Source organism: Phragmites australis, chromosome 5 (assembly GCF_958298935.1).
Source record: "Phragmites australis chromosome 5, lpPhrAust1.1, whole genome shotgun sequence".
NCBI classification, from domain to species: domain Eukaryota; kingdom Viridiplantae; phylum Streptophyta; class Magnoliopsida; order Poales; family Poaceae; genus Phragmites; species Phragmites australis.
Window position 1 is genome coordinate 41,340,151 of NC_084925.1, and position 27,419 is coordinate 41,367,569.

A 27,419-nucleotide genomic window follows, 5' to 3' on the forward strand; every position below is an offset into this window, starting at 1 on the left:
TGAAATTCGGATAGTACTACCCCTTTCGGACCATATAATATTTCACTATCTATATAAAAAAAATTCTAAACTGACACATATCCAACATACCTGGCAACCATCGACAAAAACAATAACATTATTGCGATAGAACATAATTATGCAAAACTACATCTACAATAAAAAATTGATTACAAACATAACCCAACATATAATGTATACTGCAACAAAATATTTCTGAATCACTACACCAAACACCTCTAAATCATACATCTATCAAACCAGTTATAACTACACTATATCCAAATCATACATATATTACCTAACATATGTTTAAATACTACATCTAATTGCTAAAAAATGTATAAAAATCATCTAATCGCTAAACTATATCTAACCCTAATTCCAAAACTAGATCTACATTCTAACATACATCTAGTGACTATTCTAACAGATTTGTAAAAAAAAGAAATTCTAGATCTAGCATCTAACCTATATCAAAATCTAGCATTAGCGGCTATCCTACCGGGTTTGTAAAAAAAAAATCAAAGAAAAAACATACATCTTTCCTCCGATAGGGCTTCGTCATACAATTCTCCCCTCTCTGTTCCCCTCCCCTCCTCTCATCTCCTCTTCTCTCGGCTGTGTTGGTATGAAAAGAGCGGCTAACATCGGTAGGATTGGCACGGATAGATTAAATACCTAAAAGATATCGCTTATTCAACGAGCGAGATCTTTTGGTGGGTCCACTCAGTGTTGCAGCCGCAGAAATCTCGCATGTTCAGCGAGCGAGACCAAGTTCTCGCCCACCGAACAGGCAAGATATTTCTCTTTTAGTTATTTAATGCACTGAGCATCTAGACCTATAAATTTATATCTGTTCAATAGGAGATGATAATCTACGCATACAATTTTTCCAAACGGATATTATTTTTGAGAATTTATATATATCCCCCGGCGCTAACGCTGCGAGTGGGACGACGACGTTGATGAGGCGTGCGTATTTAGGCCACAAAGCACCAGCAGCACAAGGTACCGTTCGATTCGCTGCGCAGCCAGCACGAAACCAGCGAAAGCGAGCACGTACTCTCGGAGGTCGGAGATCGATGGAGCTGGACTTTCTGGGACTCGGCTGAGTCGGCTCGCCGATGACGGCCGCAGCGACCGCGGGTGGCCACGGAGGTACGTACCATGCACGCGCGCGCGCTCGGCCGTCCCGTCCGTTCACCCTTGTTGATTTCGCGTCTGGACCGTGAGGTTTTCAGAGGAAAAGACGGCACCCCGGCTCGTCTCGACCGTGCATGGGCGTTGCGCATTGTAGAGCCGGGACATGAGTACATCTGTTGTTCGCTACGCGTGTTCCTCTAGGTTCAGCGACGCCGCGGCCTTACGAGAAGATGCCGGCCCACGCGCCCGCGGCGCGGCGCGAGCACGAGCCCTCCCCGGGTTTCGCCGCTGCACCCAATACCCCTTCACCGGTGCGCCCGCGCCACGCGGACCCAGACGTCATCCCTGCACCTGCGGCTAAACAGCTGAAGCCCTCGTCGACGGCGCGCGCTCCTAGAGATTACTGTAATTTAGGTCTACAGTTCTACTCATTGAAGATTCTGACCGACTTAACCAAGCGAATTAAGCAAGCTCTCATATGTCATTCCACATTTCTATAGTATCGCACTTGCTGAGATGTTATCTTACTGCGTGCTGTTCTCTTGCCGCAGAAGTTATACCGGAAAGGACCACATCCCTAGCCCGCTTCTTGGAGAGACGTCGCAAGCTAAGGCAGGTGCACTGAGCTCTGCTAATTCATGTCACTATTCTTTTCAATCACATAACACTCCTGATGCGTTTGGTTTAAAAAAAAAAGCATTCCTTATGCAAGCATATCTTCACAAGATATACGGCTTGAGGTCTCCAGCAAATGCAAGTAATCTCGGTTTGGAGATAGGGCGGTATGGGCAGTATCCCGATGAATGAAACAATCAGATTGTATTTATGCTGAATCTGACTTGGCAATTGTTTGTACTTTCATTTGCTTCTTGCAGGGAGGAGAATGCAGCATGCCTTACCCTCACAGAGAGAAATCTCCTGCTAAAATGGACGCGTTCCCAGCAGTTCCGCGCGAAGCAAAAAACCGTTCGGCAACATGGAACAGCCATGGAACTCCGGAAATCCAAAGAACATGAACGAAAGTCACGATGATAAGGCACTGAATACTGAGCTAAGGATCTAGCTGCTGTAAAATCGTCGGCTCGAATTCTGGATTCAGTTTACACTAATCTTCTTGCCAATCCAGGCCAAATCTTGGATTCAGTCTGCCGCATTAATTGTTGAGCCGTCTGACTAGAAATCTTATGGCGCATGCATTGGATGGCAAGAGCTTGTCATAGAGTTTCTTCTTTTGATTCTGATTGCTGACCACATTTTTGGGTTCATGTGTGATGTTTGCCAGCAGTTTCTCTTGAAACTGAGACATCATAACCCATTTCCACTTCGTCTTCTTCACGATAAAATTATTCGGGTTCATTCAGATCGTTGCTCAGTCTGGTTAGAAACCCCTTAAATACGATCAGCTAATTAATCTGTCGTATCTGATCATTGTAACTGCTAATTGCACTTCTTCACTGTCATCTGTACAATTTTTGGTTCATTTGTTCGTGCTGGAATACATATGATTTATTAGCTTTGCATGTGTTTGCTAGTAATTTCTGTGTGCCTCTTAATGCCTGTAAAAAGTGCAGACCTCCTCTGAAGTAACCGGCCGCAGACCAATTCAAATGAGTCGCAGCAATTAGCCTCCGGGACCAGTCGTGAATGTGGTGCTGCAAAACTTGTCAGGTTTCCTTGAGAATGTTACTGACACCGAGATGGCCTGCCGTGTTGCCGCGAGAGCTGAGGAGCTGGTTCGAAGCCAAGGTAGTGGAGACGGATATTGCTTCTGAGTTCTGACGGTTTCAGAGGTACGAAACCAAGAATTGGACCGGATGCAGCACGGTGAACCGGTCGCTTTTCGCTTCAGGCTTCGATGTTACCTAAACTAAGGGCCTCGCAAGCCGGAATGTCCGGCCTGTTGTCTTGCATTTGTACACGTTTCCATTGCTGAATAATCTACAAAATAGAGGGTGGGAAATTCCTGTCAGACTCTACAAAACTCCTATAGCAATTGGAATATGACTTGCGTTGTAGAAATGTGGCTGTAAAGCTGATGCTTGGACTGACTTCAAATGATTCACTGTGTCAAGGTTCTTATGAGCCCATTTTCATCAATGTGGTCAGTATATTTGGATGGAGAGAAATAGAGACAGTATATTTGGATGGAGAGAAATAGAGAATCCCTTACAGCTGCCTTAGATGCATATAGTAAAACTCGGGAGGTTCTTTTCAAAAACAAAACAAAGAAAAACTCATAAGGAGTGCAGGAACTCAGGATAATTTACTAAAAAGAACTGGACCGACTTTACTAACAATTTGTATTGGGATATTAGGATATGAACTTTTACTCTTCCTGAATTGATAAATACATTTTTTGCCTCGACATAGGGCCAGTTTGACATGCGCAGAGAAAGAAAAAAACATTCGACATCCACAATAAAGAATAATCAAAGATTCAAGGAATTTACAAAGGAATACAAGGTTCTGATGCTCAAGTGCTAGACACCATACTGTTTGTCGGCGACGCCAAAGAGCTAATAGATTACAAGGTGGTCACTTTTAACTTGTGGACCAGGACACTGGGGAGTGGGGACTCAGAGGTAAATTCAAATCACCGTGCATCAAGTGATACAAACACACAAAAAAACCCTACTTTGCTGTTCTAGAGTGCTTGATAAGCCAGTCGATGACGACATCTATGTTCACAGAGTCCTTACAGGAGATCATGTAGCAACAAACTTCACGGTCTTTTATAAATTCCAATCCCCTAAAAACAAAGAAAGAGCACTTCAGTTGAAATATCATGCAGAAAGGAGGAAGAATGATCCGGTAAGTTTTTTCAGTAATAGCTAATCCCATATCGAAGAAGAATAAACTCACAGTTGGTCAACCAATGCCTGTTTTGAAAGCGCTTCTGACTTGTCAATTTTGTTGCCAAGGACAAGCAAGGGAATCCCAGTTAAAGACTGTTTCGTCAACAGGTCATGCAATTCACTTTTAGCTATTGGAACACTATCTCGATCAGCAGCATCCACCACATATCTGCAATTAAATGACAAAAATAACAGATCATAATGCATCCATGTTAAACAGTTAAGCTAGAGAACCGAAAAATATCTGGGTAACAAGCATCATGCATCCAGCAGTCATACGCTCAGAAGAGAACATGATAAATACAGCAACAAACAACATGGTTTCTGTTTTCCAAAGATGTAGATCTACTATTTCAAGCGAATAAAGAAAATGAATACATGCATTAGAGAATACGCCCTGTAAATGTAACTGAATTCCTTGGATATAGCGTCACTTAACAGTCAATGCACTAATTGCACCAACACCGCATTGGGAGTTTAGCATAACTACCAATGTTCCAGTATGTGTCAGTTTCCAACTCAATATAATGATCCTACATGGGCAAAAGAATGCAGAGAAAATGTATCTAGACTGCTGGTAAGGGAAGCAAACATATCTAGTACAGTACATACTTATACGGTTATCTATACTTCACTATCTCCTCTCTACATGCATAAACATGTCTAGTGTTGTGCTGCTGTCAGAGGATTATCTTTACGAAATGAATAACAGCAAAAGGTGCTCCAATTGGGAGTTATTTGGTTTATGACTTCGCCCTACCTTATTATCACAAAATTGAATATCAAATATACACAATATAAAATATTTGAGAAAAGCAGGAATTACAGAATAGCAGAAACTCCACGGCAGTAGCGCTCCCACATAGTCCGGAATCTCCGTTGCCCACCAAGATCCCAAAGTTTAATTGTGACGTTTCCCTTGGTGACTTTCCGCATATTAAAGCCTACCTATTTTAGCAGATGAGTATTTCAGATCACTTAGATAACCAAAATAGTATTCAGGATATCACAAGAAGTGGTGTATGTACATACAGTTGGAATCATGTCCTCGCTGTAGCCACCTGTCTGAGAAGCACAGCAGCCATGAATTAAAATCAAAACATCACAGCAAACATGATAATATATCTTAAATTGTGAGAGTTGATGCATACAGCAACGGCATTGACTAGAGATGTCTTCCCAGCATTCTGCAGCCCAACTAGGGAGAGTTCCATCTCCTGCTTAAAAAACAAGCTGTAATAGGAAACATTACTGCCCTGAGTAGAATTCTGATGATTTGATACGTAATGCTTCAAAGCCAACATAATGGTACATAATAGTTAAGGTTGGCGACCTGATGCGAGATCCCGACAGTCAAGGTGCAAGGGCGCCACGCTCGCGACCCGGGTTCGATCCCCGGTGTGAGCAAGGGACTTTGTTCCGCTTCGGAAAAAAAAGCTAAGCTTGGCACGTCTCCTAATTTTACACTAGCAGAGTAAGGCTGACACCTTCTAAAAACGTTGTTACTGACAGTTAAAACAAAAGCCAATCACTGACAAGAAAGAATCCCATATAGCATAAGCAAACCGCTCAGATTAAACAGGGTAACAAAAAATGATCTCAAGCAGACTAGCGGCCTCAGAGGCAAGTTGAAAACTAATTCACCAAATATGAGTTGGACAAACCAAAATTCGCAATTAAGCACTTTCCAAAGAGCAGGAAAGATTGTTTAGAACAGAACCTAACCATGAAAGCCTCCATTCGCACTGCGGACTGTATGCAGTCTTTCAAAAATGGAATTTAAACTTCTTTCAGACATATTGTTTAAACTTAGGAAGCTTTATCATCTATTCATCTTCAATCTAGACGGGGTCAGAGTAAAATTGAACTATATTGCCATCATAGGCACTAAATGGCCTGAATTTACAAAGAGATAGGTAATGTTCTCAAAAACACTCCTCATCAAACCATACAGTTCACTATTTTCATCCCATGCTCCAAATTGGATGCTCTTTAGCCTTCAGCTATCCTGACCGCATCAAGATGTACCAGGGTTAGCATGCCATTGCCAGAGCCACCTTAAACGCGTGTGCAAAACATTAGCTTGATCTAGCGTGGATCTAACTGCTCAGAGCACACAGTCCAATTCACAAACTCGCCGCATCACCTCGCCGCACAGGGAATCCCGATCCAATCCAATCCCGAGAAAACTCCTACTCCTGCCCAAATCGAAACACATCGAAATTCTGGGACCAGTAGCAAGGCCGGGATTTCCACGTAAAAGAGGCGTCTTTGGAGCGAAAAGGACGAGGAAAAGAACAAGTGAAAGCCCGGCACCAACCTTCGGAGCCAGTTGAGGAGCGAGTCCCAGAGCCCCATGCCGCGCGAAGGGTAGCCGCACCCTGGGCGCCCGCCGGATCTCTCGAGGGAAGCCGCGGTTGGAGCGGAGGACGGAAGGAAGGCGAGGGGGAGGAGACGAGACGGGGACGAGAGACCGAGGTCGATGCGGTGCGGTGCGGTGCAGGAAGGCCGACGTGTCCCGATCTGCGCGGCTGGGCGGGCTGGCTCAGGCTGGCCCAGCGAGCGGGGCCGTGGACGGAGCAACCCGATGCGATCCGTTTCGGACGGCATCGGCCGTGGATTCTTGCGATCAGTTGCGATGGATGTATCGATCCCGCGGTGGCGACGTGGCCCGTCCCACGAAGTTTGTCGTCTGCCGGCCTGAAACCTTGTACCGCTCGCATCACGAGGCGAGGAACAGAACAGTCCGTCGTGGCATCGCGTCCTTCTGCGGCTCCGTCGACACTGTGTGAAAGGCACCCCTTGCCGTTTACTGGTGGCATCGCTGTTCCGGACAAGGGTGGTAACGGGTCAGATAGAGAATGAATGGAGTGAAAACGTATCTCTGAAATTTGAGATAGTAAATCTGATCTAGCTTCGAAATACTTATCAGATGTCAAATTCGAGATCCGCTAGGAGGAGCGGTCGGCCGATGCTAGATCTAGATCAGTCACGGCGACAACACGGTGATAACGTCGGACGACCCATGGGCTACGACAACAAGCAGCTAAGCGACCCAAGCACCGCGACAACGTTGAGCTTCCCAGGCACTGCGACGGCGTCGGGGCGACCAGGCGGTGTGATGGCAAGTAGCTGGGCGGCAACAACGTCGGGCTTCCTAAGCACTATGATAGCGAGCCGTTTTGGGCGGCGACGGCGTTGGGGTGACCCAGGCGGTGTGATGGCAAGCAGCTGGGCGGCAACGGCGTCGGGCTTCCCAGGCACTGTGACGGTGAGCCACTAGGGGAGATAGCGCGATGATGGCGTCAAGTGGCCGAGGCGTGACGACGACAGATGGCTATTGGATAAGGGTAGAGGACGGGAGAAGAGACATGTAGTGCAAGCTGGTACAAGGGTGGGAAACTAAATCCTCTGACTTCACAATGTCAAAGAGTAACAATAATTCGTGAGAGGCACTACAGTAAAATGGTAAGCCCCTGTCTTCATTTATTGCCGCACCAGATATTGCAGGTAAAATCATTGTTCACAGATTACTGTAGCATCAAAATCTTACCGTCCAGCTCAAATCCAATAGCTCACAGTGGAGTGAAGTCATCTGACTTCACTTCGCCGTAAAGTCAAAGGATCTCGTTCCCAAGGGTGGAGGACATCTTCACGCAAGTGCATGGGAGGGAGGGAGAGAGAGAGAGAGGGAAGTGCACGTGGGTTGTGCAGGATAGGGTGTCTCGTATTTGGTGTCACGGTTTATGAGGAACAACAGTTGAGCGGAGTGGCGGATGCTTGCCTCGAGCCCTGCGTGGGCAGGCAAAAGAGGGGACTGGGCACATCACACACCTGCCATGCCATGTGTACGTGTCAGTCGATTGAAAGCAGGTGGAGGATAGAACGCATGTACTCATGGGATTTTGGGATCCATGGGCACCCACAGGTGTAAAAATAAACCTGAATCTGAACTTGACTCCCTACAGGGCGATCTTTACATCAGAACGTGCCCCTATCAGGTCTAAAACCCACGGGATCCCGATCCGACTCAATCCACGGTCACCCTTATTCTTAACGCTAATAGGACAAGCATAGCACGTTGGAGACGGTGACAGACCCATAACAAAAATAATTGGATATCTCATGTTGGTATGTTAGAGATTTAAGTGTTATACTTAATGAGTTAGAGAATGTCACATAAGCTACTAATATATAAATTACTGAAAAATAAAAAGTTAACTTGTGTCATGCGCATAGACATAAGCATAAGGTGAATCCGCGTGTGGTCGGAGATGATTTAGTTGCCGCTACAAGTGAAATCTCATGGCCAATAGTTTCTTTAGGAGGATAAGTTTGCATTTTATGGACGGTTAGAAGGACAACGGGTGCCCGTGTGATCGTGGCCGAGCATTCAAAGACACCATGGGATTCCAATGGGCCATAATGAGGCCTGCGTGATGCGAATTCGAGCCACCCACTGGTACTTTTTGGGCTAAATTTAGCCCACCTCTACTGGGCCTTCCTTCCCGGGTGGGTTCGTTCGTGCTACCCTGACCCTGGTATGCAACTTTTTTTGGAAGGCAGTACCAAATTTGGACACCACAAGGACGCTGATCGAAATCCAGCACTCGCCGGTCTGAACGACTCACGCCGTCGCGAAGGCCCTTCCCTTCTCTCTCGCTCGTCGAGTCGTCAACGTGCGAGCATTCTCTTCTTCGACCGTCCTCCTCCGGTAACACACCTGTTCGCCGCTCGATCGTGCCTTGCGCTGTTCTCTCGTGCGCTTTCGCTTCCCGCTCGCACGTATCCCTGGTTCTCATATATCCTGCCATGAAAAGAAGTGCTCGATCGCGGCGTGCGCGTCCTACGTCTACACTGACGTACTACTGATGCGTCCCGTTAGCAGCTTTGCTTGAGACGCACAGAAACGGAACGTGTCATCGTCGTGCGCATCACGGTCGCCGCGCGTTGGCACCTGCAGCTAGCCGCATTAGGCTGCAGGTAGCTAGGCCAGGGCACAGGCCCCAGCGGCAGGGCATCGAAGCCTGCAGAAGTTAGCCTGGCCGGCTGGCTGGATGGAGTAGTTTGATGAAACGAAATGATAGTGGAGGAGAAAAGGAAAGGGGACGAGATCGATGGATCGTGCATGGAATGCTGGGGCACAGGAGGATAAGGTACTTAATGAGAAATGGAGCACGGGGCCGGGCGGATCCACCTAAACCCACTACTCCACTAGCGGTAGCGGGTGTACGAATGGCGCCGTGATGATGCTGCCACTTGGCTGCGAATGATAGGCTTTCCCTTGCTTTGCAGAGCTAGGCATCGCTCGCTCTGTGTCTGTGATGACCACGGACGATGCTTTTGCGGATGGAGATCTCGTGTCACGTCTCGCTCTTTCCGAGATTCCTCGCGCCGGCCCTGCTGCTCTCGGCTCCGTGCCGGACGTCACATGATCACATCCGTCGACCACAGTGCCGCGGGTCGCTCAGAAACGCTACGGGAACAAACTGCACCTGTGCGCCTGTGACCGAGCGCCAAGCTGGTGAACGGACGGCTCAGGCGAAAGAAGAGGGGATGCTATATTTCATATGTCTGAAAATGTAATGTTTTTTAGCCGACCATTATTCGACGCCTTTTAAACCGTGCGCACTCCATCCTCTCCTGCCTTAGGCTCGCTCCCTCGCCTCTTGCCTGCCTACGACTGATCCTTGATAGCCACCCAGACAAGTTAACCTCTTTGTCTCAGAGCTCTTCCATCCTAGCATCGCTCGTAGTCGATAATATCTTACCACCTGCATCCGTCTACTTCATCAGGCTGACCTCCCTTCCTCATGAGTTCTTCTAAGCTTGGCGACGAAGGAAACCCCCTCCCCTACCCCCACCAACACCCACCGTTTTTCATCACCTAGGTCATCGCTCTAGCGCCTAATCATTATGAATTGTGGGAAGAAAATCCCATCCCGTCACCCGTTGGCTCGACTTGCCAGTATATGACATGAATAGGCCATCGGTTGGGACCTACGTACTCACTTTTTATACTAAAAAATTTATTTTTAAAAAATTAAGTTGAAATATGTTTTGGTTTATTTATGATGAGCGATCGATAAAATTGTTGTTTTGGTTCGATGATTTCTAGGTTTGCATAAGAGTGACTATGTATTGAAATTATGATAATGTCTAATCAAAGTTGGAGAGAAAATTATGTTAGAAGTTTTATCTCTGATTTCAGAAAAATTGTACATACTAAAAGTTCCGATGACGGGAACATCCGGTATTCACGATTTCTGCGGGTTGTGTTGACAACTAAAGATTCTTGAGTTGGATTAATTGAGATGGTTTGGAGATATATATTTGCTTATCTTATGATATACATGTGATTGATGCAACTTGACGGTCGATGGTGAGATCGGGGCTTAGCGGCATGCTTAGTGTCGGATAATCAAGGAGACCGAACGAAGTCAAATGTGATCCTAGTAGTACACGTGAAGGTCAAGCAAAATATGAGAGATGAGTGAAGTCGACTTGTTGACAAAGTCAAATGAAAGGGATACTGGTGCAAGTGACAAGGTAGCCCGAGAGATTAGGAGCGGGAGAGACTTGCCGGTTATTAAGATCGCAAGACGGGGTCCATTTGACATCATTGTGAAATTTGCGTTAAGGCGAAGCTAAGTCGTGAAGGCGTTACGGTAGTTTATTAAACGGAGCGAAAAATAGACCAAAATACTTCGGTGCTAGGTATGAGGCTATTATAAGCGAATGGTATTTTGGTAACAGAGAAATTTGGCATCCAAGAAATCTCTCAAGAATTATAAATATGAGGGTAGGGCTATTTTGCAGAGTGGAACCAGCCACTTAAGCCTCTTGAGCTATTTATACAATATTCTTGTGCTAGTGTTTTAGAGAAGAGGAATATGAGTGCTTAGTTGATGTACTAGGTGAGAGCTTTTGAGATGAAAATCTTTGTAATCTGCTGAAAATAGAGTTGATCTTAGAAAGTAATGAAGTTTATTTTCCTTCTCATGCTTGGATTCACCTCCTTCTTGTTTTCATCTATTGATTTTCTTGCAAGTTTGCAAGTTTTTCATCATTTGATTGCAATTTTCGTTTTCATGCTTAAGCTGAATTTTTACCACCTTCTTTGAGTGGTTCTTCTCATTGCTAGAGACATAAAATTCATGTAGAAATGTTCACAATTAGGTATTAAATTATCTTGCCTCTTATTTATCATCTTGGAGAATTTCTTCACCCGGTGTTTATCGTTTTGATCTTTGGGTGTTTCTTCTCAAGATCTAAGTTTTGTATAGGGATGAGTCATGAATTGTTATACTGTGAAATCTAGTGTTCGATTATAATCGTGAGACCCACCATCAATTAGATTTTTTAATTTTGGATTTTAATTTTTCAAAGCGTTGTTCTATTCAATTTGCATCTTTCGAGTTCTTCTATTTCCGCTGTTTTTTTTTTTGTCTTGAGTTGCATTTTATTATGATCCACTTTTAAAGTACATTGACTGATAAAATAGAATAATACCATTTATTTTAAAAGAAATTATTAAGAGATCTATTTATCCTGTTCCAATGGCTGTTCCCGGTCCTGCATCTTTTTAGTAAAAAAAGTTCGTATGTAGAACAGACTTGCCTATTAGCATGTCTCGGCCGCCCCACGAAAGATGGCGGCAGCTTTGGGCGCAGGGGACGCATGCAACGGTGCACGCTTCCACTCAACAATCTTTCTAGCTTGTGCATGTTTTGTGGCAGTATATTACTGCCCTCATCCTCCATTAGAGCATCCGGGCACGGCGAGATCCAAGTTCGTTGCCCCATCATTGCAGCGCCTGACGCATCCCCTCTCTTTGCCCCGGAAAAGCTACCGCCATTTTGGGCCATATCCGGCTCGATCGGCTGGAGTCTTTCTCCCGTGAGCGCCCAGAGAAAAAGGGCCCGTCGAAAGCGCGCCGTGGAGGGCCACGCCTGGGGCTCTGCCCGCCGCTCGTCGCTCGCCGGCCGGGCCACCGGCTCCGTGGCCGCTGCCCTGCTGCATCATGCATGTCAGCATGTGTTGTGTCGTGAGTGGACTTTTCAGCGTAACAATTCGTACGCATCATGGTAGCCTGCGCTGTGCATTGGTATTTGATACTTGTAGGTTACATTGAGTTGTTATTTCCATTTTGCAGTGTTTGGGATCTGTTGCTTGGGATATGAATTATGTGCCCTGTTCTTTACAGATACGAGATATGCATGCATGCTCGAGAGGTATGATGAGGTATGATGCATGTACATACGCTACGTACGTACCTACGTGTAATCAGCGTCTGTTCAGAAACGTTCGATTGAGCTGTCGAGCTCTCGTGTACGCTATATATTCGAGCGTTTGCAGATCAATTCGAAGAACAAATCGGTCACTGACACGAGTCTCCTACGGACGAATCGGTGGCACGCAGCCATTACGCAGCGCTGAGATCACGCCATGGGATCGGAAGGGACGGGGCGAAACACTCGCGCGAGTAAAAGTGTTGTGGCCAGTGGCCACCAACAAATGGCGGGGCAGGTACCTAGCTTTTACAGAGGCCGATGGGACGGGCGCGTAGCTTTCGCCAAAGCTCCCTGTCTCGCCGTCCTCCGGCCGATCGGGTCGAGGCACATCAGGTTGTAGCGTGCCCATTGGAAGCCGGCGAGCCAAGCATCCTGGGCCGCGCGACGCCGGTGACTTACCGGGCAACTACTGGCACCGACAGCTGATACAAATGCAGCGCAGGTTGAAAAATAACACATATTTAGGTTTAATTTAATCTATAAATAATTTATAAGTATAAATCGATAAACTGATATGATTATATCATTAAAGCATAATCTAGACATATGTACGAAAGTATAATATATGATTAGATCTACTGTACTCAAAATTAGGAATCGTAAGAAATAAAGTAGAATTACATAGTTTTTATGTATTGATCCTGCGTTATAGAGGTTGCTGTAACACCCTGTGTTTAGCTTAAGGTATAATTGCAGAATTAGCTCCAAATTAAATATTTTTAAGGACAACTAAATATGTGGGAACAGGTGCAGGGATGTGTATATATACCCGTACATACACACTCATACATGTTGAACGTGCTAAGTTTAGTAGATGTTCCAAGATTTATCAAGGCTAGTTAAAACATGAGCACTGCATTAGGTTGCTTAGCATGCATCAATGGTTTTACGGTTCTTTGGGTGAGGGTTTGAATTGAATGCCTCTCAATCCAAACTCACTCTTAGATTCTGATCAGCTCCAATTCAAATCCAAGTTCAGGGATTCCAACTATTACCAAAAGCTAGAGGACCAAATTAAGTCAACCTCAATTAAATTGAAGTTGATCTTAATCCAAAGCCATATTGCAAATTCAAGTTCTCCAATTGAAGTTATTCCAATTCAATCCAACCCAATTCGCTTGAATCATACAATTCCAATTCTCAATTCAAATACAATTGCATTAATACATATCAAAGTTCACAATTCAAAATACATCAGTTCCACAGATCACACCGATCTCTCTCTCATCAAATCTCATCCCTCTCTCTCCCCTATGGTCACCGACCAACCCACCCCGAGCATCAGTCATCCGTGCCCGATCACCTCAATCAACTCACCGGCCACCACCTACTCCCTCTCTCCCCGTTCTCTCATGGCCGGCACCGTCCAACCCAGCCACCCATGCCCCTCCCTGTTCCGCCACGCCGGCCTGCCGGGGTCCCTCCGCCTACAAATGGCCCAGCACACTCGCCGGTGCCCTCTCTGCTCTCCATTTCCCCCCTGCACGACCCCAGCACAAACACCACACACACCAGCATCACAGCCCTCCCCACGCCACGCAGAACCCACACCAACCAAACAACAGCCGGAACCACCGACCCGCCGTCGCCGTCCTTCACCGGTGAGCCCCTCTTCCATCACCCTTTGCCTCCCGGCGTGATGTCCGTCGCCGAGCTCTCGGCGTGCTGCCCGTCGCCGGGCTCCCGACCGCCGCCCCGTCGCGGAGCTTCCGGGCGCCGCCCCGCTGCCGCGCCTCGGGACGTGCCGCCCAGCCGCAGGCCCGCCGCCCAGTGGCGTGCCGCTGTTGCCGCCGTCGCCGAGAACCCCGGGCGCCCTTCCTCCTTGCGCTGGCCCGACGCCGTGGCTGCCCTGGCCGCCGCCACCGAGGGTCGCCGCCGGCTGACTCTCTCTCTTCCGCCGGCCAACCGCCGCTCCACGCCGTCTCGCCGAGCTCGCTAGACCGGGGCCTCATCGCCGGCGAGCTCCACCGGTGGATCCCCGCGGTCGGCTGTCTCTCTCCCCTCCGGCGCCGGTCTTCTTCTCCCCCTCGCCGGCTCTCCCTCTCCCTCGTTCTCCCCGGCTCTCTCTCTCTCTCTCTCTGGGAACCAACGCACGGAAAAGGGGGGGGAACCGGCCCCTTATCCTTATCCCCTGGCCGGATTGCCCCTGGGCAGTGGGCCCTTTTCCCCCGGGTAGGTGGCCGGTCCACAGCCCCTGGTCCACGGTGGACCGGCCGGGCGGCTCACCACCGGTCCATAGACCAAGTCTATGGCCTAGGGTCCACGGTGAACCCTCCCTTCACAGCTTCTTCGGTCCACAGAATTGCGAACCAAGTCCACGGAATAGTAGCATTATCTGATTTTTAGGATTTCCCTTCCAACAAATATTCCGAACGCCATAGCTCATCCATTTCAACTCCGATTTCGGCGATTCTTTCGCCGAAATTCATCTAAAATCGAGCTCCACACGTCTATCATGTTTTAATGCCTATTAGAGACTATTTGGTTTTTCGTTGGTGTTGTTTGATTCATCGCTAATCTAGCACGTTACTGATCGTAGTCGTAATTGCAGAACACCCAGAATTCTGCGAATTCTGCGCAGGAAGTGTCAAGAGCGAAGGAGATCCGGATTTTAACCAAGACTTCGAGGAAAACTCCGAAGAAGGCAAGTCCTATTTCCTTGATCATATTGAACCTATGTTTTCGAATAATATACATGATCAACTAAAATCGGACTTATTATCGCATGTGCTATATATTGCATTTTCTTTCAAACTACTTGTAGTAGTTAACCCTATCAACACTGCCATGCCATACATGTCATCATCCAGAATACATATCACCCTAGGAATACCTGTTGTTAATTATATTAACGATGGACGATGTCTTGATATCTAGCATGCTTAGGATTGAATACATCTCCTCGGAGATGTCGCTTTTAAAACACTTCTCTTCGGAGACAAGATTACTGTTATCAACAATAACTCATATACCATGATTCCTTGATGGTTGTGAATTCCGTGACTGTGGTGAAATCCTTGATGTCGGGTGGAACATGGAAGGTGATGTGTAAAAATGGGTGAAAACTGTCTTGGCGCGGGCAGGTAGAGTGGTCCTCCGTGAAGGATGCTCTTGGGGGCTTGAGTTACATGGTGGTATTCATTGCCCAGGAAGATGCCTAGCCCGGCCGCTTAAGGACCGAGTCTTGCGCCGTCATGCTTAGCCACCCCGTGCAACCATGCGTCCTGTATGGGCAGGACTGGACTTCTCCCTTCACCAGACTGGGTTGGGCATAATACCAGGAGGCTGAGAGCAACGAGCAGTCAAGTGACTATCCTGTCGGCTGTTTGGAGGTTTCAGGTACCGGCTTGGGCTTAAAAAGGGATGCTGGCCTTCGGAACATACAGCTCTGGTCCTTGACGTGCGTCGTGGAAAAGCCCGGCAGGGAAGGTGTTGGGAAGGTCTCGGTATGATTCGCTCCTCCGCTTGCAACGGATGGAGGCTGAGCATATCGCATGGGTAAAGCTGTACAACCTCTGTAGAGTGTAAACCTATTCGAATAGCCGTGTCCGCGGTTATGGACATGCGAAGGCATGGTCACGCTTGACTAGACTCAGGGTGCGTGTGTTTTGATGAGTGAGTATGTGGACTAGATGTCCGTATGATGAAGCTCATGGCTTAACCCGCCAGAAGTTGCGTGATGCTAGAAGTGTACCAAGTGTGAAAAGGGACTGCGGAGTGAGGTGTAGCCCCTCCCAGGACCAAAAGCCCCAGATACAGCTCTCTACTGTTTTGAACTATTTCAACCGTTTTAATATTAATGGTAGATGAGGCAAAATGTATACCTGCATAAAACTGCTTTACGCTAAAACTAAAGCCGTGAAGCCTTATCCTTGAATTACCCCATATGCATCTATCAACATCTTGAAAGTAGTGTAGGGCTTGCTGAGTACCTTGAGTACTCATTCTTGCTATCATTCAGATGAAGAAACTGATCCTGACTTCGCTGGAGGTGAAGCCGGAGATGAAGAGTAGTTTCGCAAGTCGCGTCCGCACCCTTGCTGCTTGTGGCTTGGGCTTTTGCTTCTGCTGTGTACTTTTGCTGGCCGCTGGGCCAGTTTTGTAAAATTATAGTGGTTTGTAATCTTTTGTACTCTGTATCCATTATATCTATGTACGAAATTTGACTGTGATACTACGACTGTTATGCTGTGCGTATCAGCTACTTGATCCAGGGACTGATATTAGCGGCACAGGAGATCCCGGTAACTGGGGTCTTACAGTTGCTGAAGATGCTGGTTGTACTGTGTTAACGGTACGATTGATCCTGTTGATGACGCGCCGAATTTATTGACGATGACAGTGGGTAGCACCCAAACGACTAGTGAGACGAGCCGTGGTGAAGAATTTAAACAATCGTTGTAACGTTTTTTAAAAACTTTATTCGTCATCTCCAAATGCAAGATCTCAAGAGCGGGATTTCGGAGACCTGTTCTCCCATTCGTCGGTGCACGCCGACACTAGGATGGAATAGACTACAGCGACAATACTATTGAGAGAGAAAGAGGCAAAACTTTAGCTCTTATATAGACTTACGTAACAAGAACGTCCCTAATTTTAGAGATACTCTCATTAGTAGTCTATGTTATATGTGTACCTAATAAGTTGGGACCCTTACATATATAGAGAGAAAATCTTTACTTCTATTTCTATTAATAATATGATACTAATAAAAGGTAGATCCCAACATGAGCCATATCTCTATAATATAAATCTTTAAAATTTATTAAAAATTATTACACAAACCACCTTAATAATTCTAACAGTGCACACGATGAGCTAATGACTGTGATGCATATGTGGGTACTTGAATGCGTTGTTACTAGTACTGACGTGACAGGGTTTTGTATGTAGTTGTTGATTACTGATAATTATATGATTTTGAAGAGCTATATACAAATTATGTTCATAAAGCGCTATACTGGTTTTGTCATATTTTATTGGCGAGGCTATTGTCATTTTATCTACTTCTCCATCAATTTCTTTTTATATGGTGTATTAAGATTTAAGAAAGTCTTTCAAAATATATTTTAACATTAACTTTTCTTACAATATATTATCAATTGCTACGAAACTATTTTCTTATTAAAATGTATGTTAAAGACGAATTTATTTTTATATCTTTTGTACACTAACTATGTGCATAATTTGATTAATTATTAGTTAAAACTTACTAAATTTAACTTTCTCGAATCATAATACAAGCTTTATTTTGAAACATAGGGAGTACTAGTTTTACCGTGTGCTGAATTTTATGTGACCCGGTCTATTGATCATTGGGTTGCTGGTTTAGGATAGAAACGTAGTGAGGTAAGCTCATGGTCATCTTGTGTTTTTTCTTACTTAAAATATTGGCTCACAATTCACAGCTGTCTTGTGTACCTTGAAGCGTCGATTTTTTTGTTTGCTTTGAAGGTCAACCCAGTACCGTAGAATGTCTGGTGACTCTGGTCAACAGAAAAAGGTTTGTTTAAAATGGTTACAAGGATGCTTTCTGTTGGCTTCCTTTTTGCCCAGATAGTTTCATTGACATTCAGAGTTACTGAGCTTTTGTATCAGTGAGCCTCTGCTGCAGTTCACCACTGAAGAGATTGAAATAAAAATCCACTTTTTTAAAAAATAAAAAAAACAAAATAAAAATCCACTTCCTAGTATTCAACCATGCGCGCAAAAAGGAAAAAAAATATAGCGTCATTTCGATTTGTTTTGTCCGAACATGTTTGTAGGGCTTAGTGCATTATTTTTTGTCCTTGCCCATGTTTAAACTGTACTCGAAGATACCGTGAAAGCTAGCACGCCACATCAGAAACTTCACATTCTTGAACTGTACATGAGTGAAGGACCTGACCTTTGCTCTTGAACAGGGATTGATCCCACGCCATGAGATCAACAGCTTGACGCAAATACACTTTTTTTCTCAAATTTTCACGAACCACACACCCGGCTTCTCTCCTCGTCAGCAACCATGCATGCATGGACATGGACGAACTTGAATCGACGCAAGAAATCAAAGAAAAGAGAGAGAAAACAGGGCATGCAGGAACAGAGATGATCACGACCGTTCTATTCCTACCAGCAAGCTGTTATCAGCATCACATCCAGACTTGTTGATCGAAGCCATCGCCAGGGTAATGGTCGAACAGATCGACGTTTATGCCGGCGCCGTCGTCGCCGGAACTGGACAAGATGCCTGCCCAGTCCATGTCCATGATGACATCCACTTCGAAGAGGTCGATGGTATCAGGGCAGGCAGCCACGTCCGCGCCAGGGGTCGCGACGGAGGCCGATGCGGGCGAGGAGCCGGATGGAGACACGGCAGCAGCTGTGGACGCATGGGAGGCCGCGCCCTGCGGCTGGGCGCTCACCGGAGCCTCCTCATCCTCGTCGTCGTTGGCGCCGGCGGGCCCTTGCGACGACGCCTTGGGCTCGTCACAGCGTCCTTGTCGCACTTGCGGAGGATCTTGCTGCTGCTGATGTATCAGGGGTTCGTCGGATTGAGCTGCGTGGAGTGGCCTGTGAGTGACGGGGTCAATGCCCATCTTCTTGAGCTTCTTCTTGATGTGGGTGTTCCAGTGGTTCTTGATCTCGTTGTCCGTCCTCCCGGGGAGCCGCGCCGCGATCTTGGACCACCTGTGCGCCGCGCAGCAGAAACGTACGGCGAGCTCACGATGTGAGCACGCGCTGAACAGCAACAGTTTTGGAGGAGACCGAGACACACGTGCATCACGTACCTGTTGCCGAGCTGCGCGTGGAGATCGATGACTAGCTCCTCCTCCTGCTCCGAAAGGAGGCCCCTCTTGAGGTCCGGCCTCAGGTAGTTCGTCCACCTCAGCCGGCAACTCTTCCCGCACCTCAGTAGCCCTGCGAGAGCAAAACATGTCTAATTCGTGTCAGGATGCATGATAGATTGCCATCTGCATTTTGCATATGTATCGTTCGCTTCTCGCACATCGGGGGTTGCTCTGGCAAGGAAATCAAGGAGATGAATTGCTAGCGGTCATGCACGCACCGTACCTGCAAGCTTGGGGACGAGCCTCCAGCAGCAATGGCCGTGGGTGAGGAGGAAGGTGACCAGCTTCTGGTCCTCCTCCGCGGTCCATGGCCCCTTCTTGAGACCGACCTTCTCGCAGCACGGTTGCCTGCCCATCTCTCGCTCCCTTCCCGTGGATAGAGAACCAAAGAAACGAGGATCCTAGTTGACTTGTGTGCTCTCAGCTCGAGTGAAGGTCTCAGCTCAGGCCTCAGGAACAGAGCAGCAGCCGCCTTTATTTGGAGAGGAGGCGCGGCACGAAGTGGACAGGGCCACGCGCACGTGGCGGGAAGCGGGGGCGGGGCGAGTCATACGTGCGAGCCCGTCTCCGACTGACCTCAACCCAACGGGCGGTACTGGTTTTGCCACTGATGCGTGCACGGTGCACTGAACCTGCTAAACGGAGTGAGTACTTTGGCTGAATTCGAGCATGTACCGTCAGCCGTGGATTAAGAAAAGAAAACGGCTCAGTTGTATTAAAATAGTGTGTTATCGAATGTTGATCTAATAGTTAAAACAGGGTCTGAAATGAAAATATATTCCAGTCACTTGAAAATTGGCAGCCACGACTGGCGATTCTCACAGTGGGTACCGGGATTTGAAAACGTGACCAATTTAGAGAGTTTGAGTGCCACCTTGACATACAAGTTAGCTGTCAATTCTATAATAGGGTTCATTAACACTGGTGAACCCTCAATCTGACAAAAGAAATTTAGGACTCGCCGTACGGAAGGCGTTGTCGATCCACTGTGATAAGATGTGCACATGTCCGACGGTACGTTATTAACCGGTGACTCTCATTAATGACGATGGTCCTTCGCATCTGCTCTGTGACAAACTTCCCATACAGACTGTTCCGAATGGTATTTGGATGGTGACCATCGACCAAACGGCAAGTCCTACACATGAATGAGACAGAGGATTGATTGCCGGTCACTCTCTGGAGTGAAAAATAATAATAATGGTAGAATGTAGCATCGTTTCAACGCAACCAAAATGCTCTGCCTGCCACTGATAGGTGATCTTCACGTTTATACTGTAAACTAATGTCCCAATTTGCACGTAATCAGTTGTTTTTTTACAAAGATGCTAACTAGAGGATGGCAACTGACAACATCGATTCAACGAAGAATCCGTCTCACCATTAGGACAAAATCTTGATTCCGTGGGGATACAAGTTACAGCTCCTGCAAAATTTCTGATCCTATAGCATCACACGTTCAGGACTCTGAAGTGAAACCAACGGCTGTGCAATTCCGTTGCATCTTGCATCATCTATGCACTTGCAAGTTGTAACATTAGGATGGGTTCTGCGCTAGCTTTGGATGGGTCGCTGCATAAATTGAGGAGTTTGGATCATTTCAGATGGGAGAGAAGATGTTGCACATCTGGCCTCAAAATTTCTATAACTTTCCCACAACGCATTAATAACTCCAGCTTGGGCTTGCTAGTGCTCTGAACGGGACCCCCTTGACCTTCGCACATAGCTGCATGATGCCTATTTAGCAAGGAAAAAAAAAACAGTGGAAAGAGTACATATGAGATGACATACAGAGAGAGTCATATGCATCAGAATGAGAACACAAACAAAGTATGACAGGAAAGTTCAATGAGGAAGAAAAAATATCTTACAAGAAGTCAATTATGTCTGTGATTTCTGATGCCTTCACAGTTGAGGTTTGGGAGTTCTTACCGAATACATCCCCCAACACATTGAACAGCAAAGCCAAGGTCTGCAAATCCCAACAACATAAGTAAAATTGTAGAAGCAATAAATCGTAGTTTATCCATGCAACAATATGTTAGTTTAGTGTTAGGAAGTAAAATTTTATCACAGAATGGGTTAAAACAAACAAGGTTAGTGGGACACATAATGTAAGATAGAATTTAAATAAATTTGGAAAGCAGTTCATTACAGCTTGATCATGCCAAAGACACCACGAAACAAAGCATATATGCTTTTAAATATTTGTGGTTTCTAACAGGAAAAATGGAACTACTGAAGATGCTAAATGATATAACACAATATTGTTGTGGCTATTGAAATTGCATCGCAGGCACAGCATATATTTATCCAATTCAAAGAGGCACTCACTGTCATATGAAATTTAGACCTTACATCTAAAGTGCACAGTTTTTGAGTAACTGTGAAGTATGAAGGGAAAACCAAGTATACCTTCATGAACAAAGGTCGAGCAAAAGCCAGATGAGGCAATAAAGGACCCAATATGCGGAAGGCGATTCTAAACATGGCAACTGAATTGACTGGCCGAAGGTGTTTGATGACAGTATGGGTAGATTCCAGTCATTCTTGTGGAAGATTGCTAAAGAACAAGTGAAGGAGGGTGACAACGTTACCTGCAACCAAGGCAGATCATACAAGTGCGGCACTACCAGATTAAGTTAACTCTAAGCTGATTCGTCCCAAAATATTAAAGCAAAATGTTCTACCTATGGCTGTTGATGTATTATCTTGAGAAGCCCATGTAGGATCCAGCAGTGCATAGCCAACAGCAGAGTCAAGCTCCTTAACAGACCTCGAACTATCAGCGAGCCACCAGCAATCTTTTATGATGCGAGCTGCTTCTGAGTATAGTTGCATGTGAAATTCTGGTGGGAGTTGTGCCAGCAACAGACCACATGCTTGAATCATCAAAACAGACAATTGGTTAGCAAGAGTAGCCACTCTTAGAAACAAAGTTAGTGGCATTGATTCCACTTGCAGCATTGTTTGCTTGGTTGGGACCTGTGGATTCAATACCCCCACTTGAAGGAGAAGCTGGCAGCCCAGAATTTTGCCCCAAACCACCTGACATTCCTTGGCCACTATTTGATTGTATAAGCATTGCTTGTACGTGCGCTATTATTTGAACCAGAGAGGACACTATTTGAGAAGCAGGCACAGGATGTGAGAGAATCTAAATAGCTGCTGTTTCCAAAACAAGCTGTGTATACGATCCAGGATCTTGATTCTGATAAAATGCCCTCTGACCATCTGTGTTACTGATCCCACCAGCTTGTGAAGACGCATGGTGCTTGTTCAAAGTTGTGCATGCTGTATCCACTGGGTTTGATTTGGATTTGCTACTCAAAGGAGGTATAACATTATCAACCAGGCCTAGCAAAAGGTTGGCAAAGTATTCCGGTGGTGGACAAATGGAAGAATTTGAGGACCCTAATATTTTAACAAAGGATTCCAAAAAGGGAGTCTGTAAAAAGCTCACTGTTAGCAGGAATTAGGTAGAAAGAATTCCAACTAAAAGAGTAAATAGGTGTACCTTAGTGCTAACACCCAGCACGTTGAGGATCCTAACAATTAGCTTGCTTGGAAGAAGAGCATAGAAATATGCAAGAATATCACGTACCAATGTAAATCTTAGTGGGTGGAAGGCAAGCAAGGTAGAATAAAATGCAAGAACTCTGTCTACAATATCTGTAGCATCATTCTCAATAAGTCTATAAATAATTAGCAGGATGACAGGAAGCAAGCGTGCAGCTATGTCATCGAAGAAGGGGGGATAGCTGCATTAACACAACCAGAGTAATCAAGATTCTGTAACCACCATCAAAACCAAAATAGTGAAGTGACACTACAGTTAAAACCAAAGCCAAATATGTTCCTTTTGAAAAAAGAACATGATATGTTGTCCTTAAAGCTTGAGTAGGCACAGAATGTAAGAAACTATCAGAAGACCTATATATTGGCTAAGGTTTGAAGCAAGTATTTCAAAGAAAAGAACAAGCATAAAAAAGGTAGATAGATAGTCCCATGCTAAAGTAGGACAGAATCTGATCTAGCGACAGTATGCATCTAAGAAGAAAACCATCACATTCATGTCTGTTTGGTAAGTCAAAAGCAAATAGCAGGCCTATAATTTGGGGTAGGGACAACACAAAATAACAAAATTAACCAATCATTATTATCTTTAAGTTTAAGGCTGGGATATAAATGGACAAAAAGTAATTGGCCATAGAAGAATACACAGCGTACTAGCCAAAAACATTACCAGTTCACCGAGAATATCAGAGTGTAACAGGCAACCAAATTAATCTAAAAAACATAGCTATGCAATATAGCTACTTGAAGTTGCTATTCAACAGAACACGCCATTTTTTTAGTGGCGCCTATTTATTACATTTGTACAACAAATATGTTATATAGATATCAAACATGAGATATATAATTGCATGAGTATCGAATAAAATAGAACTCATCAATGTAGAAAAAACGTTTTAGCAAGTAAATCGGTTAAAAGCTTGCAGTTACCGGTCCTTCCATGAGAGATGGTTACCAAGAGCTTTCTTGAGCTCAACTCTTTTGGGAGGTTGATTTTTGTGCCAGTGCTCTGGAGAACGAGAATTGCAGAACGCCTTGACTCTTTGCTGAAGTTCCGGCCTTTCAAGCAGACTTATCTGTGATGTTAAATTGATAATCAAAGCAATTCTAAGTCTGTGCTTGCAAGGCTGAAGCAATTAGTAATATATAACATTTAAAAGAGTAAATCCATTTTAGTCACAGAAAATAATACGGAATGCAGTCAGTTACAGTAGAAAACTGGAAACCAACCAGCTCAAGCACTAGTCAATAGTCAAAATGCAAGGCATACTGGTGCAATCATAGTAATACCACTCTTGACAATCTTGGTTGGTCACAATGCAGATTCCAAAGCTGTAAATAGAATCTAACTAGCAGCCTTTAAAGTGTGACCAAGAACAGCTGTTAAACTGGTTGCTAGTAGAATGTTTACAGCTAACTTATTTTACAATTGAGAAAATACTAATGAAAACTAAAAGAATGGTTATGATGCAAAATGAAGTTAGAAATATGGCAATGAAACTTGAGAATTTTCAAGAGGCCTTACCACAAGGTGCAAAGCATAAGGATCATCATCCCTGTCAATAAGAGCTAGCAGTAGAATGTCCAGTGGAAGAAGCTCATGTGTCCATATAAAGAAACAGAGATTTGTAATTGCTTTAGATAGCAAATCCTGCATAAAATAAATGACCAGAAAATTTTACATGGTAGCTTCTGAATAATGGAGCCCACATAGACAAAAGCCAATGAAAGTTCTTTTAATACACCAATAAGACAAATAAAGCCACTCTTTTTCTGAGTAAGCAAACCTGTACTAGACACCCTCTTTGCACCTCAAGTTGGATATGATGTAGAAGAACATTGTCGAGGGTTAGTCTCTGACAATGATTTTGGGGTATACTGGATAGCAGGTGCGTGAACGGTGTTTTAAGAATTAATGTGTGCGTGTACGATAGACTCAAGGACACAGAGAGTTATATAGGTTCAGGTCTCCCGAGGGATAATATCTCTACGTCCTGTGTGTTGTGTTATGGAGAATCTCAATTGGTTACATAGGTAGTTTTAGCTAGCTGTCAGACTTGATCTTCCTTTTTTTACAAATGAGGTCCTCACCCCTTTATATAGTAGGGAGAAGAACTTACGTGTGGATCTAAACAGAAGACCCTACTCATCCTAATATCTAGCCCAAGCTATCATTACGGAGGATCGTCGCCGACCATTTGCTTGATCGACTTGCTGACAACCTACACCTACAGGTTGGTCAATACCGGATCGAGAAGGAGATCCAATGGTGTTCATTACTGACGAAGGTGACGCCGGATTCGAAGGGTGAAAGTTTGGAGCATTTGGCACCGCAATAGCTCATGAAGAAGGTGTTACAGGGCCACCACTAGTCACAGAGCCTCCTTGCCCCATCGGCGCCTCCATGGAGGAAACAGCATTAACCAGAGATGGAAGGAGGCTGTCCCATCTAAGGTGGCCTCGAGCACAGAGGCACCGTGTAGCAAAGAGTAAGAACTCAGATTGTGGTGTGGCTACTGCACTGGAGCACAAAGGAGATGAGAACTGATTCCGTGACTGCCTGCAACTGCTCTTGGTCCTAAAGCAAAATGTAAATTAAATAGTTAATTTCTTCTGTACTCCTCCAGTGACGAACAAGAGTACATGTGTAATTCTTATGCTTACTGGGAACTGCATGCACAACTGCTCATAGTCTGAAATGAACTGCTCGTCACGGGGAGGCAGATCTCTGTTCAGAGCAGTTACTCTCTTCTGCTGCTTGTTCCTGAATAATTCAGTTTACAAAGTGCATTACAATTTTGAAAAAAAAACTTACTAAATTCGCGGGAGCAGACTACAGGCCTACAGCAGATGCACTACATCGCAAGGAACGAAACACGCAATCACCACAGTATCATGAACTAGTTCCAGAATTTCAGCGGAAAGCACAGTAAAACAAATGAAGCTACCAACAAATTATCCGGCCTAACCTATCATATTACCTTAAAACACATGATACTGTATATTATACTCATGCAATCCAGCTATAACAAGGCAAACGTCACAAAAACTAAAGCCAATTCGAAACTCCACAAGAGGGAAGCAACTTACGAGGTCTCCCTCGATGGGTCCTCCACTCCCTGCTTCGAGTTCATCTGCAAGCCACGAGCACCCAAAGTCAGAACTAGAAGCCATACGCGCACGCGGTGGGAGATTGGGGCCGAGAGAGGCGCGCAAGCCGAGGTACAGGGTGAAGAGATCGGCGATTGCAGGCTGCGCCGGGTGGTGGTGGAGCTGTATCTGCCGCTGCGGCGGCAGCACCGCCGAGGCCGAGATTGCCGGAGAAAGCGGCTGCCTCGGCCCACCGCCGCGTCGCGCTCGTCGCGCGTATGCGTACGTCCATCTCCGCCGCCGCGTCGCGCTTGTCGCCGGCGAGCGATGCGCTACTCTGATATCTCGAGTTGGGCCTGCGCATGCGCTGGTTGCGGCCCATGTCTTCCGGTTTGCCACCTTGGTCCAGCTCTGCTTCATCCCAAGCTTCCCGCCGAGTCGTCCTCCTCTGCTCCGTGTTCTTCAGCGCCTTCGCGTCCTTGTTCTTCAGAACCTCCACGTTGACATCCTCCTCTCCTTGTGAACCGGCTTGTCCCCAAGCCGGCGCATCGGGATAGCGGCGACGCAGATCCTCCGTGTTCTCCCAGGTAGCCATGGAAGATGGCCAATGAGACCATTTAATCAGCACTTGGGGAACCACTCGGCCCGCCAACGAACGCAGACGCTGATCAAGAATCATAGCAGGGACTTGTGAGTCAAAGGAAGTAGTTGGCAAAGACGAACTGACCTGGGTTGTAGGACCAATAGCTTTCTTCAATTGGGATACATGAAAAATGGGATGAACAGAACTGGAAACCGGTAATGCTAACTTGTAAGCCACTTTGTTCACTTGTTGAATGATCTTAAAGGGTCCAAAGTAGCGAAAAGACAGTTTGTAATTTGCACGATGAGCTATTGAAGATTGAACATATGGTTGAAGCTTTAAGTAAACATAATCACCCACTGCAAACTGACGCTCAACACGTTTCTGATCTGCTTGAATTTTCATCCTGTGCTGAGCTCTTTGCAAATGTTGTCTGACTACCTGTGTCATCAGTTGCCTTTCAGCAAGCCAGTCCTTTAAATCTGGGATTGCACAAGCCTCAGTTACATCAAAACCAAAGTGTTTCGGTGGATGGCCATACAGGACTTCAAAAGGGGTTCGGCCAAGAGCAGTATGATAGCTTGAGTTATACCAAAACTCAGCTAGTGACAGCCATTTGCTCCATTTGGAAGGACAAGCGTGCACAAAACAGCGTAGATAAGTTTCTAAGCACTGATTAACACGCTCTGTTTGTCCATCGGATTGAGGGTGATAAGCACTACTCATACGCAATTGAGTTCATGTCAGTCTAAATAATTCTTGCCAAAAAAGACTGGTAAACAATCGATCTCTGTCAGAAATAATTGACTGGGGCATTCCATGAAGCTTAAAAATGTGATTCACATAAGCTGATGCAACTGTAAGAGCGGTGAGGGGGTGTGCAAGAGGAATAAAATGGGCATATTTTGAGAATTTATCTACCACCACAAAGATACAATTAAACTGACCCGATTTTGGGAGGCCCTCAATAAAATCCATGGACACCATTTGCCAAGAATGAGCTGGAATTGGTAATGGTTGCAAAAGACCTAGATATTTGCTTCTC

General features: G+C 45.6%; 2 protein-coding genes, 1 long non-coding RNA gene and 1 pseudogene across 5 annotated transcripts; 1 reads left to right on the forward strand and 3 right to left on the reverse strand.

The window, feature by feature from the left end:
- The first annotated feature begins 1,535 nt into the window (after positions 1–1,535).
- Positions 1,536–2,658, forward strand: LOC133919732 (uncharacterized). The gene is made up of 2 exons (XR_009909962.1): positions 1,536–1,762; positions 2,026–2,658. It is a non-coding gene; the product is annotated as an uncharacterized LOC133919732 (long non-coding RNA).
- A 900-nt stretch (positions 2,659–3,558) lies between these two features.
- On the reverse strand, positions 3,559–6,530 carry LOC133919731 (ADP-ribosylation factor-like protein 8c). Of its 2 annotated transcripts, none has more exons than XM_062364220.1 (6): positions 6,322–6,530; positions 5,153–5,234; positions 5,034–5,066; positions 4,828–4,949; positions 4,009–4,170; positions 3,559–3,895 (listed from the first exon to the last, which is right to left on the reverse strand). In XM_062364220.1, exons 1-6 carry the CDS (start codon positions 6,357–6,359, stop codon positions 3,778–3,780), a joined length of 555 nt encoding a protein of 184 aa, XP_062220204.1. In that variant the 5' UTR covers positions 6,360–6,530; the 3' UTR covers positions 3,559–3,777. The 2 variants fall into 2 exon arrangements, with proteins under 2 accessions (XP_062220204.1, XP_062220205.1); XM_062364221.1 differs by having other exon boundaries at positions 5,153–5,218; positions 6,322–6,525.
- Positions 6,531–18,094: 11,564 nt separating this feature from the next.
- On the reverse strand, positions 18,095–19,588 carry LOC133919733 (transcription factor MYB20-like). Of its 2 annotated transcripts, none has more exons than XM_062364223.1 (3): positions 19,344–19,561; positions 19,066–19,195; positions 18,095–18,964 (listed from the first exon to the last, which is right to left on the reverse strand). In XM_062364223.1, the coding sequence occupies exons 1-3, from the start codon at positions 19,432–19,434 to the stop codon at positions 18,427–18,429; spliced, it is 759 nt and encodes a 252-aa protein (XP_062220207.1). In that variant the 5' UTR covers positions 19,435–19,561; the 3' UTR covers positions 18,095–18,426. The 2 variants fall into 2 exon arrangements, with proteins under 2 accessions (XP_062220207.1, XP_062220206.1); XM_062364222.1 differs by having other exon boundaries at positions 18,097–18,964; positions 19,349–19,588.
- A 698-nt stretch (positions 19,589–20,286) lies between these two features.
- LOC133918078 (mediator of RNA polymerase II transcription subunit 23-like) lies at positions 20,287–26,979 on the reverse strand (annotated as a pseudogene).
- Positions 26,980–27,419: the final 440 nt, after the last annotated feature.

Excerpts from the sequence above, each read along its gene's own strand:
- LOC133919731 (XM_062364220.1), bottom strand. The coding sequence starts at position 6,359 with ATGGGGCTCTGGGACTCGCTCCTCAACTGGCTCCGAAG. Across the intron at positions 5,235-6,321 it reads CTCCTCAACTGGCTCCGAAG|CTTGTTTTTTAAGCAGGAGA; the intron begins GTTGGTGCCGGG and ends TTCCTATTACAG. Across the intron at positions 3,896-4,008 it reads CAGGCATTGGTTGACCAACT|GGGATTGGAATTTATAAAAG; the intron begins GTGAGTTTATTC and ends CTTTGTTTTTAG.
- LOC133919733 (XM_062364222.1), bottom strand. The coding sequence starts at position 19,481 with ATGGGCAGGCAACCGTGCTGCGAGAAGGTCGGTCTCAAGAAGGGGCCA. Across the intron at positions 19,196-19,348 it reads GCTCGTCCCCAAGCTTGCAG|GGCTACTGAGGTGCGGGAAG; the intron begins GTACGGTGCGTG and ends TTGCTCTCGCAG. Across the intron at positions 18,965-19,065 it reads CACGCGCAGCTCGGCAACAG|GTGGTCCAAGATCGCGGCGC; the intron begins GTACGTGATGCA and ends CGCGGCGCACAG.